Source organism: Bufo gargarizans, chromosome 7, assembly GCF_014858855.1.
Source record: "Bufo gargarizans isolate SCDJY-AF-19 chromosome 7, ASM1485885v1, whole genome shotgun sequence".
NCBI classification, from domain to species: domain Eukaryota; kingdom Metazoa; phylum Chordata; class Amphibia; order Anura; family Bufonidae; genus Bufo; species Bufo gargarizans.
This window is the reverse complement of record NC_058086.1, coordinates 180155109-180181736: the sequence shown is the minus strand read 5'-3', so window position 1 is coordinate 180181736 and position 26628 is coordinate 180155109. Positions and strand designations below refer to the sequence as shown.

The window sequence follows — 26628 nt, the reverse complement described above, 5'->3', positions numbered from 1 at the left end:
CTGGTTATAGGCCTAAGAGGTGTTTTTTTTTAGGTTTCTTTTGAAGGATTCCACTGTACGTGAGAGTCTTGGAGGCGATTGCGGGAAGAGGTGATAAGAGGAGAGGAAAGAAGGAAGTCTTGTGAGGATCGGAGATTGCATGTGGGGATGTATTGGGAAAGTAGCTCAGAAATGTAGGGAGGGGACAGATTGTGGACAGCCATGTATGTATTTGTTAGTATTTTGAAGTGAATGCGCCGGGCAATGGGGAGCCAGTGAAGGGATTGTCAGTGGGGAGAGGCAGAGGAGTAACAGGGTGAGAGGTGGATTAGTTGAGCAGCAGTGTTGAGGATAGATTGGAGGGGTGCAAGAGTGCTAGATGGAAGGCAACAGAGAAGGATGTTACAGTAGTCTAGGTGGGAGATGATGAGGACATGTACAAGCATTTTCGCAGACTCAAAGCAAAGAAGAGCGCGGATGCGGGAGATGTTTTTGAGTTGGAGGCAACAGGTGGTGGAAAGGGCTTGGATGTGCAGTCGGAAGGAGACGGCCGAATCCAAGGTCACTCCAGGGCAGCGGACTTGGTTGATCGGGGAGAGTGTACAGCCATTGATCGTGATAGATGGGTCTGGGGGGGGGGTTGAGCAAGATGGGGGAAAGATGATGAATTCTGTTTTATACATGTTAAGTTTTAGAAAGTGAGAGGAGAAGAAGGAGGATATGGAAGATAGGAATTGTGGGATTCTGGATAGTAAGGTGGTGATGTCTGGACCAGAGAGGTAGATTTGTGTGTCATCAGCATAAAAGTGATACTTAAAAGCCATGGGCCTCTATGAGCTGTCCCCGGCCGAAAGTGTAGATAGGAAGAGCAGGGGTCCTAGGACAGAGCCTTGCGGGACACCAACAGAGAGGGAATGAGATGAGGAGGTGGTGTGAGAGTGGGAGATGCTAAATGTCCGCTCTATAAGGTATGATGTGATCCAGGAGAGGGCAAGGTCAGTGATGCCAAGAGATGAGAGAGTTTGTAACAGAAGAGAGTGGTTGACAGTGTCAAAGGCAGAGGACAGGTCAAGGAGAAGGAGGACAGAGTAATGTTTTTTGGTTTTGTCTGTTAGTAGGTCATTGGTGACTTTGTTGAGGGCAGTCTCAGTTGAGTGGTGGGGTCAGAAGCCAGATTGTAGCCAGTCAAAGAGGGAGCAGGAGGAGAGGAAAGGACAGTTCAGAATGGACATGTTGCTGGAGTAGCTTTGAGGCATATGGAAGAAGTGATAACTGGACAAAGATGATGGGTCAAGTGAAGGCTTTTTTAAGGATAGGTGTAATGGTAGCATGTTTAAAACCAGAGGGGGAGACACTAGAGGTTAGTGATAGGTTGAAGATGAGTTAGGGCTGGGATAAACACTATAGTGAGGTTAGGGATGAGGTGGGATGGGATTGGGTCAAGTGCACAGGTGGTGAGATGTGATCTGCAGAGTAGAGTGGATAGTTTTTCTTCTGTAATGGTGGAGAAGCGGGGTTTGGGAGAAGAGGACCGAGCAGTTGTGTAGAGGGTCTGTGGGGACTGTGCACTGAAGCTTTTTCTGATGTTGACTATCTTTTGTTTGAAGTATGTGGCAAAGTCCTCAGCTGAGATGATGACATGGTGGAGGCCCTGGGGGACGGAGAAGGGAGTTAAAAGTGTTAAAAAGTTGTTTAGGGCTGTGGGACAGGGAAGGCATGAGAGATGAGAAGTAGGTCTGTTTTGCATCAGCGAGTGAGGATTTGAAAATGAGGAGCTATTACTTGTATGCGGTGAAGTGATCCTTACAGTGTAATCACCGCTCAGCAGCCCTGGAAGCTTGTCCGAGTTTTTTGGTAAGGTCGGTGAGCTAGGGTTTTCTGTTGATTTTTCGGGTTTTGTTGTGTGTGAGGGGGGCAACAATGTCCAGAGCTGTACTTGGGAAACTGTATTGTGGTGTTATATAGGGTGGTGGCAGTAGCAATACACACGACAAAGAAGGCTTTAGAACATATAACTGCACTGCTGAACTGCAAATAGGCCCTTACTTTTTTCCACTTATACACGCCACAAAAGGATTCAGAACATATAACTGCACCGCTGAACGGCAAGTAGGCCCTTACTTTTTTCCACTCATGCACGCCAAAAAAGGCTTTAGAATATCTAACTGCACCCCTGAACGGCAGACAATTTATATATTTTTTGCCACTAATACACGCCAAAAAGGGCTTTAGAACATATAACTGCACCGCTGAACGGCAAATAAGGCTACTTCCACACTAGTGTTTTGTCTTTCCGTTTGTGAGATCCGTTCATGGCTCTCACAAGCGGTCCAAAATGGATCAGTTTTGCCCTAATGCATTCTGAATGGAAAAGGATCCGCTCAGAATGCATCAATTTGCCTCTGTTCCGTCTCCATTCCCCTTTGGAGGCGGACACCAAAATGCTGCTCGCATCGTTTTGTTGTCCGTCTAACGAAACGGAGCCAAATGGATCCTTCTGACACACAATTTTCTCACTTCACCACACAACGGCAGATACTTTTTTTGTGCCACTAATACACACCAAAAAGGGCTTTAGAACCTTTAACTGCACCGCTGAACGGCAAATAATATATATGTTTTTTCCACTAATACACGACAAAAAGAGCTTTAGAACAAATAACTGCACCGCTGAATGGCAAATAGGAACAAATATAAAAATGACGTGGTGTTACAAAGGCAGGAAGTGTTCAAACCCATGTGCAGTTGTGCATGTATATACAGGGGAGCAAATCCTGCACTTGTGGCCCGTTGCTAATGGCGATCCCCAGCAAAAATGCATACAGTGGAGGATGCCCGCAGCAGACCACAAGTCCCACAATAAACATCCTACACAAGATAGCAATTATGTGGATGTGATAACCAATATCACATCTTGTGTAGGATGTTTATTGTGGGACTTGTGGTCCGCTGCGGGCATCCTCGACTGTATGCATTTTTGCTGGGGATCACCATTAGCAACGGGACACAAGTTCAGGATTTGCTCCCCTGTATATATGTGCATAACTGCATATGAGTTTGAGCACTTCCTGCCTGTGTAACACCACAGCATTTTTTTGTTTGTATATAGAGAGGCTTGGAGGTGTATAAACTCCAATTTAAATGAGCCTGTTTTCCATCTACAGGCTACATTTAGGTGCACCTGCAAGGCCTGGGCCTTATCAGCCAGTCTTGAGTGGGACTTGCAGACTCCTTCCTCCTCCCATTGCAAGCATGGTTACATGCTGGAGTTAACTGGTGAGTTGTCTGTGAGTCGGACCCTTACGCTCCTGTAATTCGCCCATTGGTCCCTGGTATTGCCCATACTGCACCGGTAAGTGAGTGTTAGTACCCAAGCTACTTGAGAATCCTTGGCGCGGTGCTCAGGCTCAGACATGTCCTCCACAGTAGGATATGTTGGCTAATCTCTCAATTTTAACATCAGTTTGAGGGTTTAGAAAGACCGCATAGTGCACCTGTCTTTGCTAATATTATTATTTTGCTGAACGGCATATAGGCCCTTACTTTTTTCACTTACACACACCACAAAAGGCTTTAGAACATATACAGTAACTGCACCACAGATCGGCAAATAATATATATATTTTTTGCCACTAATACATGCCAAAAATGGCTTTAGAACATATAACTGCACCGCTGAAAGGCAAATAGACCCTTACTTTTTTCCACTTATACACGCCACAAAAGGCTTTAGAACATATACAGTAACTGCACCGCTGAACTGCAAATAATATATATTTTTTTGCCACTAATACACGGCCAAAAAGGGCTGTAAATTTCTCACTTCACCACACAACGGCTACTAAGCCCTTTTTTCCCAATAATACAAGCCAAAAAATGCTTTAGAACATATAACTGCTCCGCACAAGGACAAATAAGACTTAGAAATATTTCCTTGTAATAAACCCTGTTAATGGCTGTATCAAACAACACTTGCACCCCAATAACAAGAAAGGTTTGCTGGAATTACAGAGCTGTATAATGGCAATTTGGATCTGCAGTCAGTGCAGCAAGGTGTAATAGGATTGTTCCTATTACCCAGGCTGTAACCTCCCCTACTGAACTCTGTTCTTCTTCTATACTGTGGAATAATTCCTCCCTATCCTTTCCCTGAACTTCTATGCAGCACAATTCAAGTTTTAAAGTCTTTTCTACCACTGTCCCTAGCGCCTGCTGACGTTTCTCTCTGCACTAAGTGCACTGGCTGAATCCAAGATGCTTGAATCCAAGGGCTGTGACATCATAGGGCTGACTGGCAGCTGATTGGCTGCATGCATGGCATTGTGGATGATCCCTCGTTCCCACAGTTCCTTGCTCCATGTCCTAACACGTGCAGCAGCCATTTTATGAAAAAATTTGATTCGTTACCACGAAGCGTGAGGAATTTCGGATTGGGTGTGGATCGAATTCCACTTTGTCAACTTCGATTAACTCATCTCTAATGACAATAACCGGCAAGCATATAAGGTGAACATTTGGGATAGGCATCCTCTTGGATAGGTAGTAGTAAAATTAAAAGTGAGAAAACTAAGTGGATTTTTTTTAAACATGATTATACTAAATGAAATCCTCTTCTAAGTAGGCCCCCCAAAAGTGAAAGAGAGCACACTGCACAAAAGCGGCCACTCTCCATTCACCAGTATGGTATGGAAATTCAGAAAATAGTGGAAGGCTGGCTTGGTTGTTTTGGGAATTCCCATAGAGGTGAATGGAGAAGTGGCTACGCATGCCCAGTATGATCTCCATTCATCAATATGGGCCTTCCAAAAACAGCCGAGCATGCTCACTTGTCATACAAGTGAATGGAGAGCACCCACACATTTGCAGTGTGCTTTCCTTCATTTTGGGGGTGCCATTCTGGAGATAAGGGCAGGACCTGCACCTATCTGACATTGGTTGCATATTCTAGAATATGCAATCAATGTTTGAGATGGTATAACTATCGGTCAAATGCTCATTCGGGAGAGAGCTATCGCTTTTGACTGCTCCATACACATGCACACCCTTAATGGCAAGAGAGGAGAAAGTCGATGCTCTGGTGGCAACTTAGCTCCTGGAAGAACAAAAGGAACGGATGTCAAAATTCAAAATGCTGTATACATCTTGATGATATCTGGAGAAAGTCAGCAGGCCCCATACAGATTACACTGTTGACCAGTCCCACCTAAAATTGAGGGCTTGGCCAACAGTAGCCTAATGTGTATAGGGGCCTTCAGGCAGGCCACATAAGATAATTGTCAGCTGAACTCATTTGGCAAACTGATATCACTCTCAGTCCCCTTATGCACATGCCTGCTTGGACAAGAAAGCATGTATCCTCAATGGGAAAAGGGGAAGCTGTTTCTACACTTCACTAAGCAGTTCAAATGCAACTTTGCTGATCCTTATTACCTTCAACATCTGCCATCTGTAGGTAGCCTCCATGCGGTGTGTTCAGCTGAGATACATCTAATTTGAATGGCCAGCTTTAGGATATCTTCACATCAAGCTTTAGGTATGAAGTATATATTTTATTCCCCAAAAAGCATATTTATCTCTTTATCTTTAATTGTATGGCCATGGGCAGCATTATGGCTCAGTGGCACTAATGACTTGCAGCACTGGGGTTTGCATGGAGTTTGTATGTTCTTCCCATGTTTGCATGGGATTCCTCCTATGCTACAAGAAACATGCTGACAGGTAATTTAATTTCTATAAATTTGTACCATGCCCATGTCAAAAAGTGAAGTGAACGGTGACGATCTAAGCACAGAACTGCAGAATATGTTGGCACAATGTGAACAATGTGAATAAATACAGTAAAGAAAGTCAAACTAATAAACATTGAGCCTTGTCATCCCCTTAGATAAATTAGAGACAACATTATGTTGGTATGGGCTTTATAGGTTGACTCTCACTAGTTGAAGTGTTTTTTTTTAACCTTCTGGAAAATAGAATAGCAACTAGGCACACTTACCTCTCAAATCCCCCTAGCACTCCTGTACTGATGGTCCTGTATCTTCTCCAATTCTTTGTATACTGGGCCATAGTGGTAACTCCCCACATGATTGTAGTAGTCAACTTCTAGCCCATAACAGAAGTTATAGCTCCAACTTAGCACACCAAAACTGATGTGAAACTATAAAGCTGTCAGTGTGGGAGCTGTGCTATTTGTTATTAACTATTATTAATTTGCTATTATTACTAATACTGGGGTTTTCCAAAATACCAGTGAACCCCTTTATTTGTAGAGTGATGATGCAGGACAGACATATGAGAATCTGTCAGCAGTTTTGACTATGTTATGCTGGTGACAGCACTAGGGACTAGCAAGAGCAGGCCAAACGTACCATTTGTGGAACTTTTATAATCAGGAGTGGTACAAACACAACGTTTTTTTTTCTGTAGGGTGCTGTTCTCTCAAGTGCCCAGGAGGTGGAGCTTCACTGTGAAGTGCTTACGGCATTGAGTTGCTCTTTTGACAGCTGTAGCGTCCAACGAGGAAATCATTCCACCACCCAGAGCAGAGATGTGAAGCAGCTCAATGCAGAAAGCCATTCCAGTGAAGCACCACTTTGGGCACTTGAGGAGCAGAACCTGGCAGAATTAAACTTCATATTCACACCACTCCTGATGAACAAAGCTCAACACAAGGTACATTTTTATTGCTCTTCTAGGCTCTGCCTAGTGATGTCCACATTTTAGAGTGGTCAAACTGCCAATCGACCGACTTTAGATAATAATTTATTATATTGAATCATACCTATAAACCTGACTGCTCTTCTTAGAAACGAGTTGAAGTTGCATCCGCCAGCATTGATGTTCGCTTCTGCTCCGATCCCATTTTTCCTCTTAGACAGACAACAATACAGAACACCTTCACCCACCATTATCTAAGAAACAAAATACATAAAATAGAATAATGAGTAAAAGGGAAATGTTTCTTACTTGCTTGCCTTCATAGTATATGTACAAATTAGATTTCATCATCTGCTCATGTCAACATGCATCTCCATAGTGGTAAATTAATGGAACGTTCTGGGTTACCTTGCACGGATGTAGAAGCTTTTGTTTGTATTCACAAGGAAGAGATATTTCTGCAGTGATTAGTACTAAAATGTGATCTGGTTGTTGGCTAAATCACAGTCATAGACAAACACAAGCAGAAGCGTATAATGTTGTATCAGAATGGCTTTATGACGGATTACTCTTTTTCAACTAATCTAATCAGTTTCTATGAGAAGGTAAGTTCTAGACTTGACCGGGGTGAGTCAATGGATGTCGCCACTGTACTGCATGAAAAGTTAGTATATAAAATGAGAATGCTTGGACTGGGGGAAAACGTCTGTATGTGGGTAAGTAACTGTCTCAGTGATAGAAAACAGAGGGTGGTTATTAACGGTACACACTCAGATTGGGTCACTGTCACTAGTGGGGTACCACAGGGGTCAGTATTGGAGGGGTCACTAGTGGGGTAACACAGGGGGCAGTATTGGAGTGGTCACTGTCACTAGTCGGGTACCAAAGGGGTCAGTATTGGAGGGGTCACTGTCACTAGTCGGGTACCACAGGGGTCAGTATTGGGCCCTATTCTCTTCAATATATTTATTAATGATCTTGTAGAAGGGTTATCAGCAATTACCACCACTAAATGTTCAGTTTTTGTGTGTTACTAGTTTAGTTAGATTGTGTGTGTCTATAATTGTGACTTTAAGGGGTTGTCCGGTTTCCGAAGTTAGATCATCAGTATAGGAAGCAAGACAACTAGAGTTGAGCGGACACCTGGATGTTGAGGTTCGACGGGTTCGGCCAAACTTCACAAAAAAGTTCGAGTTTTGAGTACTAAAATGGCTGTAAAAATGTCATGGAAAGGGCTAGAGGGCTGCAAATGGCATCAAAATGTGGTTAAGAGCATGGCAAGTGGATAGGGAAATGACTTTAAATAACATAAAATACGTAAAAATAAAAAATAATAATCTTGATCTAGTAGGACGAGATCCATATGGAGTAGAAGGTTGAGGAGGCGGTTGAGGAGGCGGTGGAGGTGGAAGCGGCGGTGGAGGAGGAGGTAGCCTACACTGCTTTTTGGTTTAAAATTTATTTATATTTTTTTTAATTAGGGTACACCCCAAAACATTGGGAAATATATCCTGTGCTAAACACACGTTCAGACAATACACTAGCTGCAGGGAAGGCCAGCACCTCCAAGGCGTAAAGGGTAAGATCAGGCCATGTGCCCAATTTAGAGACCCATCAGTCAGTTTGTGTAGGCGTGTGCACACATACTGCCCCACCATGTCGCACGTCACCGTGACGTCCACGATCCATTTGGATATCTTCTCTATCAACTTTCGATGTTCTTTTCTAAACCTACCATGTTGATCACGGTTATCGGCGAATCAGGGTTCCACTCCGGAGAGGGAGTGTGAGAAAGAGACCACATCCAAGGGAGGTCAATGGATGAAATTTAATTTTGATCGAGCGGAAATATGGGAAAAGTTATTAAAGCAGAAGAATCGAAGGAAAGGAGGGGGCGTGCGGCAATTACCCACTCCCGACTTGGGGAGGTAGTGACGATAAATAACAATACAGGAATCTTATATGCCCTATTATTGGAATGATTAATAAAAAATTATAGGCCCTGCTGCCGCTATGTTGATTCTAGTTAACTTCTGCCTGATCGCATGTCAACCTGACGTCCACAATCCATTTGGATATCTTCTCTATCAACTTTTGATATTCATTTCTGAGCCTACCATGTTGATCACGGTTATCGGCGAATCAGGGTTCCACACCGGAGAGGGAGCGTGAGAAAGAGAGACCACATCCAAGGGAGGTTATTTTTTTAAAATTAAATATGATCGAGCGGAAAAGTGGGACAAATTATTGAAGCGCAAATGTGGGACAAGTTATTAAAGTTTAAGCATTGAATAAAAAGAGGTGGCGAGCATCAATTAAAGAAGAATTTTTGAAATTTTATTCCCTGTCACCTATGCAGAGCAGGGGTTTTGTATACGGCAAAATTGGCAAAATGTCACCTTGTAACAGATTTTTTTTTTTTTTATTTAGGTCCCTATCACCTATGCAGAGCAGGGATTTAATCAGGGCAAAAATGGTCAAATGTCACCCAAGAATGTAACAGACAAATTAGTGTTTTTTTTTTAACCTGTCTACTAGGTATAGCAGTGGTATATCACACCCAAAAATTTGTGAATTTCACCCGAAAATGTAACAGACAAATTAGTGAAATGTTTTTACCTGTGTACTAGGTACAGCCGGGGTATATCACACCCAAAAATGGGTGAATTTCACCCAAATATGTAACAGACAAATTAGTGAAATATTACCTGTCTACTAGGTATAGCAGTGGTATATCACACCCAAAAATTGGTGACTTTCACCCGAAAATGTAACAGACAAATTTGTGATTTTTTTTTACCTGTCTACTAGGTATAGCAGTGGTATATCACACCCAAAAATTTGAGAATTTCACCCGAAAATGTAACAGACAAATTAGTGATTTTTTTTACCTGTCTACTAGGTATAGCAGTGGTATATCACACCCAAAATTTGGTGAATTTCACCCTAAAATGTAACAGACAAATTAGTGAAATGACATAAAATAAAATACGTACAAATAAAAATAAAAACTTGATTTATGAGCTGGGGGTCCATATGGAGTAGGAGTTTGAGGAGGCGGTGGATGTAGTGGTGTAGGTGGAAGTGAAGGTGGAGGAGGACGAGGTAGCCAACATTGGTTTTTGGTTTAAATTTTTAATTTTATTTATTAGGGTACACTCCAAAAGAGTGTGAAATATCCAAAATACAAGAATGAGCAATTGAGCTGTAGTATAACAATGGCTGGTTAAGGCCGGTATACATGTCTATTCTGAACAAGGTATGGACAAGTCCTGTGGGATCCATGCCTGGTTCATTTTAATGAACATGAGCTTGTCCACATTGGCTGTGGACAGGCGGCTGCGCTTGTCAGTGATAACGCCCCCTGCTGTGTTAAACACACGTTCAGATAATACACTGACTGCAGGGCAGGTCAGCACCTCCAAGGCATAAAGGGCAAGCTCAGGCCATGTGCCAAATTTGGAGACCCAGAAGTTGAAGGGGGCAGACCTGTCATTCAGTACGTGCAGGCGTGTGCACACTTACTGCTCCACCATGTTGGTGAAATGCTGCCTCCTGCTAGGACGTTCCATATCAGCTGGTGGTGCTGGTTGTTGTGGCGTGCTGACAAAGCTTTTCCACATTTTGGCCATGCTAACCCTGCCTTCTGAGGTGGTCGCAGTGCCCCAACTCCGTTGGCGACCTCATCCTCCTTCCCTGCCTTCACCTTGTGCTTCCACTGCGCTCCCTCTGTCAGGTGGGAATGCCACCAGCAGCGCGTCTACCAGCGTGCACTTGTACTTACGCATCTTCCGATCACACTCCAGTGAAGGTATTAAGGATGGTACGTTGTCCTTGTAACGGGGATCCAGCAGCATGGCCACCCAGTAATCAGCACAAGTTAGAATGTGGGCAACTCGGCGGTCGTTGCGGAGACACTGCAGCATGTAATGGCTCATGTGTGCCAGGCTGCCCAGAGGCAACGAAAAACTGTCCTCTGTGGGAGGTGTATTGTCTGTGTCCTCTGTATCCCCACAGCCACACACCAGTGATGGCCATGAGCTGGTCTGGGTGCCACCCTGCTGTGAACATGGATCCTCCTCCTCCATCTCCTCCTCCTCATCCTCCACCTCCTCATCCTCCAGAACTGTGCCCTGCTGGACAATTCTGTACCTGGCGTTTGTGGGTGCAGGAACCCACCCTCGGAGCCACTTGTGAATGACTGGCCGGAAACCCTATGAAATGATCCCTCTTCTTCCTCCTCCTCCTGTGCCACATACTCTTCCATCATCGCCAGCAGCGTTTTTTCAAGGAGGCATAGAAGTGGGATAGTAACGCTGAGAACAGCGTTATCAGCACTGGCCATGTTGGTGGAGTACTCGAAACAGCACAACAAGGAACACAGGTCTCGCATGGAGGCCCAGTCATTGGTGGTGAAGTGGTGCTGTTCCGCAGAGTGACTCACCAGTACGTGCTGCAGCTGAACTCCACTGCTCGCACAGTCTGGCCAGCATGTGCAAGGTTGAGTTCCACCTTGTGGGCATGTCGCATATGAGGCGGTGAGTGGGAAGGCCACAGTTACGCTGCAGCGCTGACAGGCAAGCAGCAGCAGGGTGAGAACACCAAAAGCGCGCACAGGCGGCCTGCACTCTATGCAGCAGCTCTGACATATTGGGGTAATTTTTAAGGAATCTCTGCACCACCAAGGGATGTGCGTCAAACCGGCTAGTCCCAGAACTGCTACGAGATTTTGCCCATTATCGCACACCACCAGGCCGGGCTTGAAGCTCACTGGCACCAACCACTCATCGGTCTGTTGTTCAAGGCCTGTCCACAGCTCCTGCACGGTGTGGGGTTTGTCCCCCAAACAGAAAAGTTTTAAAACTGCATGCAATTATTTACCCCTGGCTGTGCTGAAGTTGGTGGTGAAGGTGTTACGCTGACCGGAGGAGGAGCTGGTAGAGGATGAGGAAGGGGAGTAGGAGGAAGAAGCAACAGGAGGCAAACTGAAATGCCCTGCAATCCTCGATGATGCAAGGACATGCGGCAAAACTGCTATCCGCCTCAGGCCCAGCCGCCACTGCATTTACCCAGTGTGCTGTTATGGAGATATAACGTCCCTGACCGTGCTTACTGGTCCACATATCCGTAGTTAGGTGCACCTTGCCACAGATGGCGTTGCGCATGCACACCCTGATTTTGTCCCCCACTTGGTTGTGCAGGGAAGGGATGGCACACCTGGAAAATAGTGGCGACTGGGCACGTCGTACTGTGGGACAGTCACCGCCATAAGGCTTTTAAAACTCTCTGTCTCCACCAGACGGAATGACAGCATTTAAAAGGCCAGTAATTTTGAAATGCTGGCATTAAGGGCCAGGGATCGTGGGTGGGTAGGGGGTACTTCCTCTTCCGCTCTAGTGTTTGGGAGATGGAGAGCTGAACGCTTCCGTGGGACATTGTGGAGATACTTGGTGACCCAGATGGTGGTGTTGCTGGCAGATCCTCTGTTTGCGGGGTGGCAGGTGGAAGAGGCTGAGACTGCAGCAGAAGAGGAAGCAGGAGGAGCCCGAGATCTTGTTTTTTGAGGTGTCTACTCTACTGCAGCTCATGCTTTGCACTTAGATGCCTGGTCATGCAGGTTGTGCTCAGGTTGAGAACATTTATGCCTTGCTTTAGGCTCTGATTGCACAGCATGCAAACCACTCGTGTCTTGTCGTCAGCACATTGCCTGAAGAACTGCCACGCCAGGGAACTCCTTGGAGCTGGCTTTCGTGTGCTCGGTCCCTTGCTGCGGTGGGCAGTGGCAGGCATACTGTCTAGGAGACGGCCGCTCCACTTTTGCACCCTGTTACCTCTTCTGCTGTGCTGGTGGCTCTGTGCGACCACCGCCTCTTCCTCCGAACTACACAGGTCACTCGCATGACCCTGATTCCATGTGGGGTGGAGGACCTCATTGTCCTCCACATCATCTTCCACCCAGTCTTCACCCCTGCCCTCCTTGTCAGTCTGCACACTTTCGAAAGCCGAGACGTGCTGCGATGCTCCTCCCATGTACTCATCTTGAAATATAAGTGGTTGGGCATCGGTGCACTCAATCTCTTCCACTTCTGGGGCAGGGCTAGGTGGATGGCCCTGGGAACTGTTCCCAGTGAATCTGTCAGAGAGCTGCTCTTTAAACAGGACATGTCACCACTCCTGACATCTGTTTTATGATATAATTATATTCCACATGAAATAATAATTCTGGAGCATTTCTTCTTATGAGTCTATGTTTTGCCATTCTTCTATTTTTCTAGAAGTTTATGGATAAAGGTACAGATGTGTGTTACCAGTTGAGGATGTGTCCCTGCACAGTCTAGCGCTGTCCAATCAGTTCCGCAAGTGTTAGAATGTTCAGAAACAGCCCCCCCCCCAGCTGGTAACACCCATCTGTACCTTTACCCATAAACTTCTTGCAGGAACAAGAGAAAAACAGCACAACACAGAGTCATACCAAATTATTTACCCGAATTGTTATACGATGGGAAATGCAAATAGCTACTAAAACAGACAAGTTAAGAGAGGGGAGAGGTCGTCTTTAAGCCTGATCTGAAGCTCTTATTACTGATCTCCTGGCAGGTCATAGACATTTATTTAAAGAAAACCTGTCACCAGAAAATGCAGTGCACTCAGGCAGCATATTATAGAGCAGGAAGAGCAGAGCAGATTGATATATAGTTTTGTTATTTTTTACAGTCAAACCTCTGCTCCTTTTGAATTTAATTCTCAACCCCCCCCTTGATTGACAGCTATCTATCAAAGGATGCTATCAATCACTGATAAGACCAATCTATATTAAGCTATCAGTGACTGACAGCTATCCATGTATACACACATTCAAAGAGAATACTATCAATCACTGATAACACCTCCCCTGTGCACAGCTATCAGTGACTGACAGCTATCTCTGTATACACACTTACACAGAGAATACTATCAGTCACTGATAAAACTTCCCTGTGTACAACTATCAGTGACTGATAGCTATTTCTATATACACACTTACGCAGAGAATACTATCAAACAATACCAATAACACCTCCCCTGTGTACAACTGAAATCAGAAATAACTGAGCTATGACAAGCTTTACAGAATCTTTACCAACAAAACTATACCAGAATCTGCTCAGCTTTTACTACTGTGTGACATGCTGCCTATAGAGTGCACTGCATTTTCATGGTGACAGGATCACTTTAACCTAAATTCAAAATGTTAAGAATTTAGATATAATGAGTTTTTATGAGCTGTTAGAAAACTAAAGATAAGGGCTACAGATGGATCCACAAGAGGAGCTTTCTGACTGATTCACTAAGTGAAAGCAACAGCCTGCACAAATACTGGAAGCAAAAGCTGTAGGGGAAAAATGATAAAAAGTTTTACTATACACCAATTAAAAAGAAAAAAAAAAGGATTTCTTGCCCAAAATGAGTAGAGGGTGATAATAAAAAATAGTTGGACCCAAAGGTGTCCATAGCCTTTAAGGCCTACTCTCTGAGGTGCAGCCAATCACCCCACAAATGAGCAAAACTTATTTTTAGGATGATCCATCATTTATGCGTCACACCAGCGCATTACCATGTAACCACAATGCCGACCAACAATGAATCTGAATAGGGACGTATGATAGTAGTAGGTTGCCCAGACAGAAGGGATGATCTGCGGCACGTACAGTACAGCACCTTAAAAAAGTTTTCATACCCCTTGAACTTTTCCCAAATGTTTTCACTTTACGTCCACAAACTTAAACAAAGAAGCAAGTATGTGTAAAGTGCAAAGAAAGTGATACATTGTTTTAAACATTTTTAACAAATAAAATTGTGAAAAGTGTGGTGTGCATTTGTATTCAGTCCCTCTGAACAGTGCCCTGCGCATGCGCTGGATCTTGTGAAGTCGGGGACAGTAAGCGCCGCCCAGCAAAGTGAATATTGATGAGCTGGGCGGCGCTTACTGTACCAGACTTCACAAGATCCGGCGCATGCGCCGGGCACTGTTAAGCGCAGCGCTTCAGAGCGGGGACCGCAGAAGCCGCCCAGCAAACTGAATATTCATGAGCTAGGCGGCGCTTCAAAGCGGCAGTTGGGGGAGGCTGGCTGGGCGCAAGAGAGGTGAAACGCCGCGCCTTGGGCAGATTGAAGACCGTTGGAGCAGGACTGCAAAGGAGGAGCTGGGCACATCGCTTCAGAAAGCAAAGGAGGAGCTGGGCACATCGCTTCAGAAAGCAAAGGAGGAGCTGGGCACGAACGGCGGCGGCGGAGGGCGGCATCTTGGAGACATGAGCGTCCTCCTGGGCACCTTAATCTGATGAATGACAGGTTAGATAAAACGTTTTTTAAAACTAAATGAGCCTACAGATTTAGCTTATAAAACCACATTAGGAATCACAAGGGCACCATGCACATAACCATATTTTTGAATGTGGGGGGTCAAAAACTGGTGACAGAATCCCTTTAAATATTAGAAATAAGGGTCTGGCTATAACATTACTTATTTCTCTTAGGATACAGGGGTGTATGCCATCTGGTCCTGACGATTTGTCCATTTTAATCTTTTTAAGACACCACTATACTTCTTCCTGGGTCAGACAGGGCAATTTTAATGGGGAATTAACTTTTACATTCTGCATTTCATTTGACCGTTTATTTTCCTTAGTGAATACAGTGGAGAAAAAAATATTTAATAGCTTTGCTTTCTCCTCATTGCTCTCTACAACTCCCCCTCATTACTCTGTAAAGGGCCGACACATTCAGATTTATACTTTTTACCATTTATATAACTGAAGAACATTTTAGGGTTAGTTTTGCTCTCTTTGGCAATTAATCTCTCGGTCTCTAGTTTGGCTTTTTCTATTTATTTTTTACATATTCTATTTTTTTCCTTATAGTTTTTCAGTGCTTCCTCGCTACCCTCCTGTTTTAGTGATTTAAATGCTTTATTTTTGTCATTTCCTTCTTTCTTTACATTTCTATTTGTCCACATAGTTTTTTTCTTTTTCCTTAATCTTTTATTCCCATAAAGGTATGTACCTCTCACAATTAGATTTTAGGATGCTTTTAAAAATATCCAGTTAGTTAGGCCTAGTTGGCTAAATTTAGCTTTTTTGAAGTTTGGTATTTTTGTTCCTCCCTGAAGAAACACTCTTTTTTGAATGACAATTGGAAGGTTATAAGTTTATAGTCAATAGTTCCCAGGTGTCCCCCGACCTGCACATCTGTTGTTCTGTCAGGTCTATTGGTTAATACTAAGTCCACTATTTCCGTCCCGCTAGTCGGTTCCTTAACCAGTTGGGAAAGGTAATTGTCTTTGGTTATTGCCAATAACCTGTTTCCTTTATGAGATATACAGGTTTCAGTTTCCCAGTCTATATCTGGGTAGTTGAAGTCCCCCATAATACCCACCTCATTATGATCTTCTGCCTCGTTTATCTCATTTAATAGCAGATATTCTGTGGACTCTGGTATATTAGGTGGTTTATAATAAACTCCTATTAATATTTTATTACTGTTTTTGTCTCCATGTATTTCTACCCACAGTGACTCCACATGTTCATGTCCCTCACTTATATCTTCTCGGACTGTGGGCTTTAGACTGGACTTTACATAAAGGCAGACCCATTCTCTTCTCCAGTTTTGACGATCCTTTCTAAACAGACTGTAACCCTGTATGCTAATTTCCCAGTCATAGCTATCATCCAGCCATGTCTCAGTTATTCCCACTATGTCATAGTCCTCCTCATACATCACTAATTCCAGTTCACCAGTTTTATTAGTCAAGCTTCTGGCATTAGTATACATACAATTAAGAGGTTTATGTATATTTTTTACCCTATACCTGTCCTTCTGAACTGTTCTAGTCCCTCCTTCCATTCCTCCCCCAGTTCAATTACCTTGACTCCGGTCTCTATCTGCATTATCTTCCCATTCTATAATGTAATTAACCTCCCCCTAGTTTAAACACTCCTCCAACCTTCTAGCCATCTTCTCCTCCAACACAGCTGCCCCTTCCCCATTGAGGTGCAGCCCCTCCCTACGATAGAGCTTGTAGCCGACAGAGAAGTTGGCCCAGTTCTCCAGGAACCCAAACCCCTCCTTCCTACACCAGTTCTTGAGACACTTGTTAACCTCCCTAATCTCCCACTGCCTTTTTTTGTGTGGCTCGTGGTACAAGTAGTATTACGTAAATCACGACCTTTGAGGTCCTTTCCCTAACTTTTGACCTAAATCCCTAAAATCATTTTAAGGATGCTCCAACTACCTCTAACTTTATCATTGATTCTGATATGACATGACATGACCACTGGATCTTCTCCAGCCCTTCCCAGTAATCTTTCAACCTGATCCGCGATGTGTCGAACTCGAGCGCCAGGAACACAACACACCGTTCGACGATCCTGGTCTTTGTTACAGATCACCCTATCTGTACCCATAATAATTGAGTCTCCCACTACCAGCACCTGTCTGGCCTGCCCTGCTCTTCTGGTCCCCTGCTTACTGGAGCTGACATTCCCATGACTGGCAGAGGAACGGTCTGGCTACAGCAGTGTTCTCCCTGAACTGACATCCCCACCTTATCTGCCAACTTGTTGCTCCCCCAATGAAAAACACGCTACAGTGTTTGGGGTTTGAGCAGTTCCCCCATATTTGCCACTATATTTCTGTGATTTTGTTTTATATGTATTGAATGTGCCTTTACCTGGCATTTAAACATTCTTTTGCACCTGGTGACCTCCATCAAATGGTCTGATATGGGTGTGGCTTACAGTCTGGCTTTGTTCACATTGCATTAGTTGTCCTGCTATGGGGTTGTGTGGAAGCTTGGCTGTGAGCTGGATTACATCACCTTCAGACCGTGTTCACGCCATAGTTAGCGCAGTGGTAGGACCCTTGCCAAGCTGACCGTGACGTGGTGCATGATGGGCTCCGATATGTTCCTGACAGGAATATATTGGCAAAAGTTTCAGCTTTTAATATCTGCTTGTATGGCTAGCTAGTATAGTCAGTGGCATATACGCTTGGTGCATTTTTTCTGTGTCAGATCAGGGCTAACCTCCTTGGCACCCTTCCCTCTACCCTAATATCTAACTATTACCCAGCTAGGTACCTCACTTTCCTGAGCCTCCTCGCTACCACCCTCCCCCACATCTGCCCCATAGAGTGCTTGCTCAGTGAGCAGCAAGCTCTTTTTCAAATTGTCAACGCTTCTCAGTGTTGAAACTCTCCTGGTTAGTTACTCAATGTACCAATCCAAATGGGCAATTTGCTCAAATTTTTAACAAATATATGCACCCTCAAGCAGCTGTTCCAGGACTGCATACAGTAGACAAGATGTGCACTGGACTTTGTCAATAATGGAACACATACTAAATGGGGATTATGCAAGAAAAGAGAAAAAAAGAAAATACAGTGCAGAGATAAGAATGTAACTAACTGTAGTCCCCTCTTAAAGTCCCTGAATCTTAAGTCACGTAATCTAAAGTCACACACTTAATACAAACACACACTGGAACTCAAACACGCGAACGCTCACAAACTCGCGTTGTTTGGTTGCTTGTATTAGTGCAGCTCTCAAACCAGTCTGCTTTTTTTCTCTGGATTCAAAGGACTGAGCTGCCCTCAAGACAGTTTTTTTTAACTTGATAGCCACACCCTAATTAATTACTCACCTGTGCAACACCCTGGAGAAGGAAGAGAGAAAAAAAATGTAATACTCTCAGCTGCTATGAAATAAACCTGGCAGCAAAAGCAAGTCACAGTGTATAAACTAGACTATACTGCTCTGACTTGGTATATATTACAATAAGGTCAGGCACAGCCACTCAGCAATGCACACAAATAATTTAGCTCTCACAGAAAATCACTCACGTAATCTAAAGTCACACACTTCATACAAATATAAAGGAACAAAAACACGTCCCACGGCGCGAATTACCGTCAGCCAGTCACCAGGATCAAGAAGAAATCTTTTTATTGCAGCGATACAACGCGTTTCGGGGAATCACTCTCCTTCATCAGGTACACAGAGCTGCACAAAGTAACAGCACAAGGCTACACATATTTATACTTACAAACATACCGCCCTTAAAGGGTCACAGGGTGTTGCCTAAATGATCAGTGGCAAATATAATGTGCATATCTGCAAGCTCTCATAATGAGCCGCCGATGTGCACATTAGAAACACATTTGTATTATATAAAGCTAGAAAAGCACACTGAAAATAGTCCGTTTTGTAAGTGACCTCAAAACAATACGCCCATATGGGGGCCGACCCTATGAGGTGTGCAATAGCAAACGCATCACAGGTTTCTAATCAAATAAGGCGATTGTAAAGTTCTATCAAGACTCTAGGACCTGTGTCACATGACCGGATCCCAGTCACGTGAGAGCCGTTGCTCGGTCACAAGGTAACAAAAGTGGTGAGGGGGCCGTCCTCTCTAAAGAAGCTAGCTCACGTCACTCAACCTGGTATCACATGGCTCACATCACGTGAGTAAGATCCGATCATGTGAGAGCCGTTACCTAGTTACAGGGACACTTGAATGGTGAGAGAGCCGTCTGACTTGCATTACTATAACCGCACATCGCATAGTCAGGTAGAAACTTATCAGAGTCGTTTTTATAAACCAGAGGGCGCTCTCACTGGAAATCTACTGTGATTCAACAGAAAAAGAACATTTAGAACATTCACAAAAATAGAGGAGGGGAGGAAAAAGAAAAGCATATATTGTGAAGATCACATACATATAATGTTGCCCTACAGATACAATAACTAGATTCCTGAAAAATAAACAATGTTATTAAACATAAATAGGAAGTGGCATGATACGACCTTAAAAAGATTTAAAAAATTGAAAAATTGATATATATATAAAGGTCTACAGCACCCGCTCTTCCCAGGTGGTCTCCCATCCAAGTACTGGCCGAGCCCAACCCTGCTTTGCTTCTGAGATCGGACGAGATCAGGCGTACCCAGGGTGGCATGGCCAATAAATAAAGGAAGGGAAATATAAAATCTGATACTCCTTTTAAGAAAAGAATTAAATAATTTTAGCCACTTATTAGGTTTCTAATTAAGAAAGTCCTTCTACTAAAAGAATATTAATATTAAGAATTAAAAATATATAAAAAGAATTTTTATGTGATTGGGACGTCATCCAATCAAATCACATAATAAATTGACATTAGTCATGCAGGATTTGGGGGATACAGGTGGGTGCATGCGTGCAGTTGGTAAAAGTACACACGCATGCCACCACTATCCCAAAATACCTGATGATTGACAAACATCACCAATTGGTGGCGTGGTTGTCACCCTATTATTTTATCAGAAAGAAGAAGTTCAAGACAGCAGTAATGTAGTTAAGGGTCTGGATCTAATAGAGAAAAGACAAACATCTATTACTCATATTTTCCCTTTCCAATGATGACAGGGTGTATATATCATCAATTTATAGATTGATTTCAAATGCCTCATTAAGACCCTGGGGGCTCAGGCTATTAAGTTTATAGATCCAGAACATTTCACGTCTTTTGATTGTTTGTGTAATGTTCCGGGTGTCAGCATGAATTTTCTCTATAGGTATTACAAAAATACTTGAAAAAAGACCCTGATGTTTATCCGCAATATGTCTTGATACACTGTGCTGCATAAATTTCTTCTTAGTGTTTGAACGGTGTTTGTTCAACCTATTCCGTAACGTCTGTGTGGTGCGACCGACGTACTGTAATCCACATTGGCATTCCAGCACGTAGATCACATTATTTGACCCACAGTCCATTGGTTGCTTAATATTAAAAATTTCCCCAGTAGTATTACTACGAAAAGAGGTAGAGTTACGTATAGAAAGGCAACATAGACATTTAGATTGTCTACATTTAGTACTGCCCACTGGTCTAGATGGTATAAATGAACTAATGTTCGACCCAGTTGCTTTTTGATGGAATTTACGTAATTTAGTAGGTGCTAACAAATTTTTTAGGGTTTTAGCTCTCCTAAAAGTTAGGGGCGGGTGGCTTGGTAGGGATTTGCCTATGTATGGGTCTTTTTTAATAATATGCCAATATTTGGAAAGGATATTTCTCACGTCCTTATGATTACCACTATAAGTAGTAATAAAGTTGGTACCCCATTTAATATTTTGCTGTTTGTCCTTTGCCTGATCTTTCTGGTTGGCTAATAGGCAATTTTCTTGTGTAAGAGCCTTGGCTCGATTAAAAGCCGCCTCAATAACCCTATGAGGATAACCTTTTTTCTGAAATCTTCTCCGAATGATTTCACTCTGTGAGATGAAATCCCTAGTTAGCGAACAGTTCCTCCTTAATCTCTTAAATTGACTAAAAGGGATATTTGTCTTCCATTTTTTAAAATGGAGACTTGAATACTCAAGATAACTATTGCAATCGACCTTTTTAAAGAACGTACGTGTTATAATTTTGTCACCAACAGCATTCATTTCTAAGTCCAAGAATTCAATTCTTGAACGGTCATGTGTCCCGGATAAAGTGATACCCCAATTAGAGGAATTCAAGTATTGAATAAAGCCCATAATGGAATCAGAATCTCCATCCCATATGAAAAACAAGTCGTCTATATAACGACGATATAATACAATATTATCCGACCACTGGGTGGACTTATAAATGTACTGATCTTCAAACACTCCCATGAAAAGGTTCGCAAAACTGGGCGCGAAACGCGTACCCATTGCAGTACCTTTGCACTGGAGGTATAGTTGTTCACCAAAAGAAAATGTATTATGTGTCAGGATAAATTGAATGGATTTCAATATAAACGACTTTTGATCAACAGGTACAGAAGAATCTTTACCAAGGAAAGAATCAACACATTTTATTCCCAATTCATGATTGATATTTGAATATAGGGCCGCAACATCAAGGGCTATCCACGAATATGTATCTTTCCATGTGATTCCTTGGAGTGTAGTTATTAAAGAAGTGGAATCTTTCAAATAGGAAGGTAACTGAATTACATATTTCTGTAGCAAGATGTCCACATAGTGGGACAAATTGCAAGTCAGAGAGGATATCCCAGATATGATGGGGCGGCCCGGAGGATTCTGGACATCCTTATGGATTTTGGGTAGATGGTAAAAAAGTGCCATTACTGAGTCTGTTTTCAAAATGTATTCTTGTTCTTTTTTACTCAGTATGTGTTTTGCAGAGTCAATCAGGGTCCTCAGTGCAATCTTATGTTCCCCAGACGGGTCTTTGTCTAGAGGAAGATAATAATCGGTATCCGACAGAATGTGGAGAGCTTCTTTAACGTAGTCATCTCTATTTTGGATGACCACGCCTCCACCCTTGTCGGCATTACGGATGACTATTGAGGTGTTTTCACATAGGCTTTTTACTGCCTTAGATTCTTTGGGACTGAGATTCTGATTCAAAATGGGCCTCTGATGGATGGATCGAAAATCATCCATCACTAGATGGTAAAAAGTATCTATGAAATTCCCCTTGTGGTGGGTCGGATAAAAGGTTGAAGGGGGTTTCAAATTTGTAGAGACATATTGTATTGCTGTTCCCGAAGTGGATGGAGTCTCATTAGTATGTTCAATACTAGGTTTATTTAGACTCTCCAGTAGACTGAAGTGTCTTTTTAATGTTAACTTTCTGACAAAATTATGTAAGTCTAAAAAGAGATCAAAGCCTTTAATGCTTGATGTTGGACAAAATGAAAGGCCTCTTGCTAGAAGTGATGTTTCCTCTTTATTTAATAAATGAGAAGACAAATTGAAGATTTTGATTTCATGATCTGATTTCTCTTTATCTATTTTTAAAATTTTCTTTTTACTTTTGCCTCCCCTACATCCTCTTCTAAGTTTTTTCTTTTTACTGATCTTTTCCCCAGGGGATGAAAAAAGTTTGTGATCGTTACCGTATTCGGGCTTTTCATTATCGGATATATTGTAGTTGGTGTAAGTGCCGTAGGAAGGGACAAAAAAGAAGAAGAAGAAGAGGCGCTCTGATCTACCTGAGGCAACAGGTCGAGCGTCTCTATGAGGTTCGGGCTAACCTCAGAACAAGAATGATTGGGGGACATGTGAATGGAAGTTTGGGTGAAGGAAAGGTCATGGAGCGTGATAATTGAATCCAACTCCAGATCCGTGACAGGAGAAGGTGAAGATGGCGGTCGGTGGGGTATGGAATGGCTGGGTCTACTATTGGGGGAAAAAGAAGTGGGGGGAAGATTAAGGGGTGCACATTTAGAAAGGGTTTCTTTCAGAAACCCTTTCTAAATGTGCACCCCTTAATCTTCCCCCCACTTCTTTTTCCCCCAATAGTAGAACCAGCCATTCCAAACCCCACCGACCGCCATCGTCACCTTCTCCTGTCACGGATCTGGAGTTGGATTCAATTATCACGCTCCATGACCTTTCCTTCACCCAAACTTCCATTCACATGTCCCCCAATCATTCTTGTTCTGAGGTTAGCCCGAACCTCATAGAGACGCTCGACCTGTTGCCTCAGGTAGATCAGAGCGCCTCTTCTTCTTCTTCTTTTTTGTCCCTTCCTACGGCACTTACACCAACTACAATATATCCGATAATGAAAAGCCCGAATACGGTAACGATCACAAACTTTTTTCATCCCCTGGGGAAAAGATCAGTAAAAAGAAAAAACTTAGAAGAGGATGTAGGGGAGGCAAAAGTAAAAAGAAAATTTTAAAAATAGATAAAGAGAAATCAGATCATGAAATCAAAATCTTCAATTTGTCTTCTCATTTATTAAATAAAGAGGAAACATCACTTCTAGCAAGAGGCCTTTCATTTTGTCCAACATCAAGCATTAAAGGCTTTGATCTCTTTTTAGACTTACATAATTTTGTCAGAAAGTTAACATTAAAAAGACACTTCAGTCTACTGGAGAGTCTAAATAAACCTAGTATTGAACATACTAATGAGACTCCATCCACTTCGGGAACAGCAATACAATATGTCTCTACAAATTTGAAACCCCCTTCAACCTTTTATCCGACCCACCACAAGGGGAATTTCATAGATACTTTTTACCATCTAGTGATGGATGATTTTCGATCCATCCATCAGAGGCCCATTTTGAATCAGAATCTCAGTCCCAAAGAATCTAAGGCAGTAAAAAGCCTATGTGAAAACACCTCAATAGTCATCCGTAATGCCGACAAGGGTGGAGGCGTGGTCATCCAAAATAGAGATGACTACGTTAAAGAAGCTCTCCACATTCTGTCGGATACCGATTATTATCTTCCTCTAGACAAAGACCCGTCTGGGGAACATAAGATTGCACTGAGGACCCTGATTGACTCTGCAAAACACATACTGAGTAAAAAAGAACAAGAATACATTTTGAAAACAGACTCAGTAATGGCACTTTTTTACCATCTACCCAAAATCCATAAGGATGTCCAGAATCCTCCGGGCCGCCCCATCATATCTGGGATATCCTCTCTGACTTGCAATTTGTCCCACTATGTGGACATCTTGCTACAGAAATATGTAATTCAGTTACCTTCCTATTTGAAAGATTCCACTTCTTTAATAACTACACTCCAAGGAATCACATGGAAAGATACATATTCGTGGATAGCCCTTGATGTTGCGGCCCTATATTCAAATATCAATCATGAATTGGGAATAAAATGTGTTGATTCTTTCCTTGGTAAAGATTCTTCTGTACCTGTTGATCAAAAGTCGTTTATATTGAAATCCATTCAATTTATCCTGACACATAATACATTTTCTTTTGGTGAACAACTATACCTCCAGTGCAAAGGTACTGCAATGGGTACGCGTTTCGCGCCCAGTTTTGCGAACCTTTTCATGGGAGTGTTTGAAGATCAGTACATTTATAAGTCCACCCAGTGGTCGGATAATATTGTATTATATCGTCGTTATATAGATGACTTGTTTTTCATATGGGATGGAGATTCTGATTCCATTATGGGCTTTATTCAATACTTGAATTCCTCTAATTGGGGTATCACTTTATCCGGGACACATGACCGTTCAAGAATTGAATTCTTGGACTTAGAAATGAATGCTGTTGGTGACAAAATTATAACACGTACGTTCTTTAAAAAGGTCGATTGCAATAGTTATCTTGAGTATTCAAGTCTCCATTTTAAAAAATGGAAGACAAATATCCCTTTTAGTCAATTTAAGAGATTAAGGAGGAACTGTTCGCTAACTAGGGATTTCATCTCACAGAGTGAAATCATTCGGAGAAGATTTCAGAAAAAAGGTTATCCTCATAGGGTTATTGAGGCGGCTTTTAATCGAGCCAAGGCTCTTACACAAGAAAATTGCCTATTAGCCAACCAGAAAGATCAGGCAAAGGACAAACAGCAAAATATTAAATGGGGTACCAACTTTATTACTACTTATAGTGGTAATCATAAGGACGTGAGAAATATCCTTTCCAAATATTGGCATATTATTAAAAAAGACCCATACATAGGCAAATCCCTACCAAGCCACCCGCCCCTAACTTTTAGGAGAGCTAAAACCCTAAAAAATTTGTTAGCACCTACTAAATTACGTAAATTCCATCAAAAAGCAACTGGGTCGAACATTAGTTCATTTATACCATCTAGACCAGTGGGCAGTACTAAATGTAGACAATCTAAATGTCTATGTTGCCTTTCTATACGTAACTCTACCTCTTTTCGTAGTAATACTACTGGGGAAATTTTTAATATTAAGCAACCAATGGACTGTGGGTCAAATAATGTGATCTACGTGCTGGAATGCCAATGTGGATTACAGTACGTCGGTCGCACCACACAGACGTTACGGAATAGGTTGAACAAACACCGTTCAAACACTAAGAAGAAATTTATGCAGCACAGTGTATCAAGACATATTGCGGATAAACATCAGGGTCTTTTTTCAAGTATTTTTGTAATACCTATAGAGAAAATTCATGCTGACACCCGGAACATTACACAAACAATCAAAAGACGTGAAATGTTCTGGATCTATAAACTTAATAGCCTGAGCCCCCAGGGTCTTAATGAGGCATTTGAAATCAATCTATAAATTGATGATATATACACCCTGTCATCATTGGAAAGGGAAAATATGAGTAATAGATGTTTGTCTTTTCTCTATTAGATCCAGACCCTTAACTACATTACTGCTGTCTTGAACTTCTTCTTTCTGATAAAATAATAGGGTGACAACCACGCCACCAATTGGTGATGTTTGTCAATCATCAGGTATTTTGGGATAGTGGTGGCATGCGTGTGTACTTTTACCAACTGCACGCATGCACCCACCTGTATCCCCCAAATCCTGCATGACTAATGTCAATTTATTATGTGATTTGATTGGATGACGTCCCAATCACATAAAAATTCTTTTTATATATTTTTAATTCTTAATATTAATATTCTTTTAGTAGAAGGACTTTCTTAATTAGAAACCTAATAAGTGGCTAAAATTATTTAATTCTTTTCTTAAAAGGAGTATCAGATTTTATATTTCCCTTCCTTTATTTATTGGCCATGCCACCCTGGGTACGCCTGATCTCGTCCGATCTCAGAAGCAAAGCAGGGTTGGGCTCGGCCAGTACTTGGATGGGAGACCACCTGGGAAGAGCGGGTGCTGTAGACCTTTATATATATATCAATTTTTCAATTTTTTAAATCTTTTTAAGGTCGTATCATGCCACTTCCTATTTATGTTTAATAACATTGTTTATTTTTCAGGAATCTAGTTATTGTATCTGTAGGGCAACATTATATGTATGTGATCTTCACAATATATGCTTTTCTTTTTCCTCCCCTCCTCTATTTTTGTGAATGTTCTAAATGTTCTTTTTCTGTTGAATCACAGTAGATTTCCAGTGAGAGCGCCCTCTGGTTTATAAAAACGACTCTGATAAGTTTCTACCTGACTATGCGATGTGCGGTTATAGAAATGCAAGTCAGACGGCTCTCTCACCATTCAAGTGTCCCTGTAACTAGGTAACGGCTCTCAC

General features: G+C 42.4%; 1 protein-coding gene and 2 pseudogenes across 2 annotated transcripts in view; 1 reads left to right on the top strand and 2 right to left on the bottom strand.

Moving 5' to 3' along the window:
- The window catches only part of PLPPR4 (phospholipid phosphatase related 4), a 153678-nt gene that overhangs the window by 30084 nt on the left and 96966 nt on the right, over positions 1-26628 (bottom strand). For both annotated transcript variants that reach the window (XM_044302266.1, XM_044302267.1), the window contains exon 3: positions 6761-6890. In XM_044302266.1, the coding sequence (XP_044158201.1) occupies positions 6761-6890 (130 nt within the window). The remainder of the gene's footprint in view (positions 1-6760; positions 6891-26628) is intronic.
- Positions 19521-19639, bottom strand: LOC122944293 (annotated as a pseudogene).
- Positions 26143-26261, top strand: LOC122944281 (annotated as a pseudogene).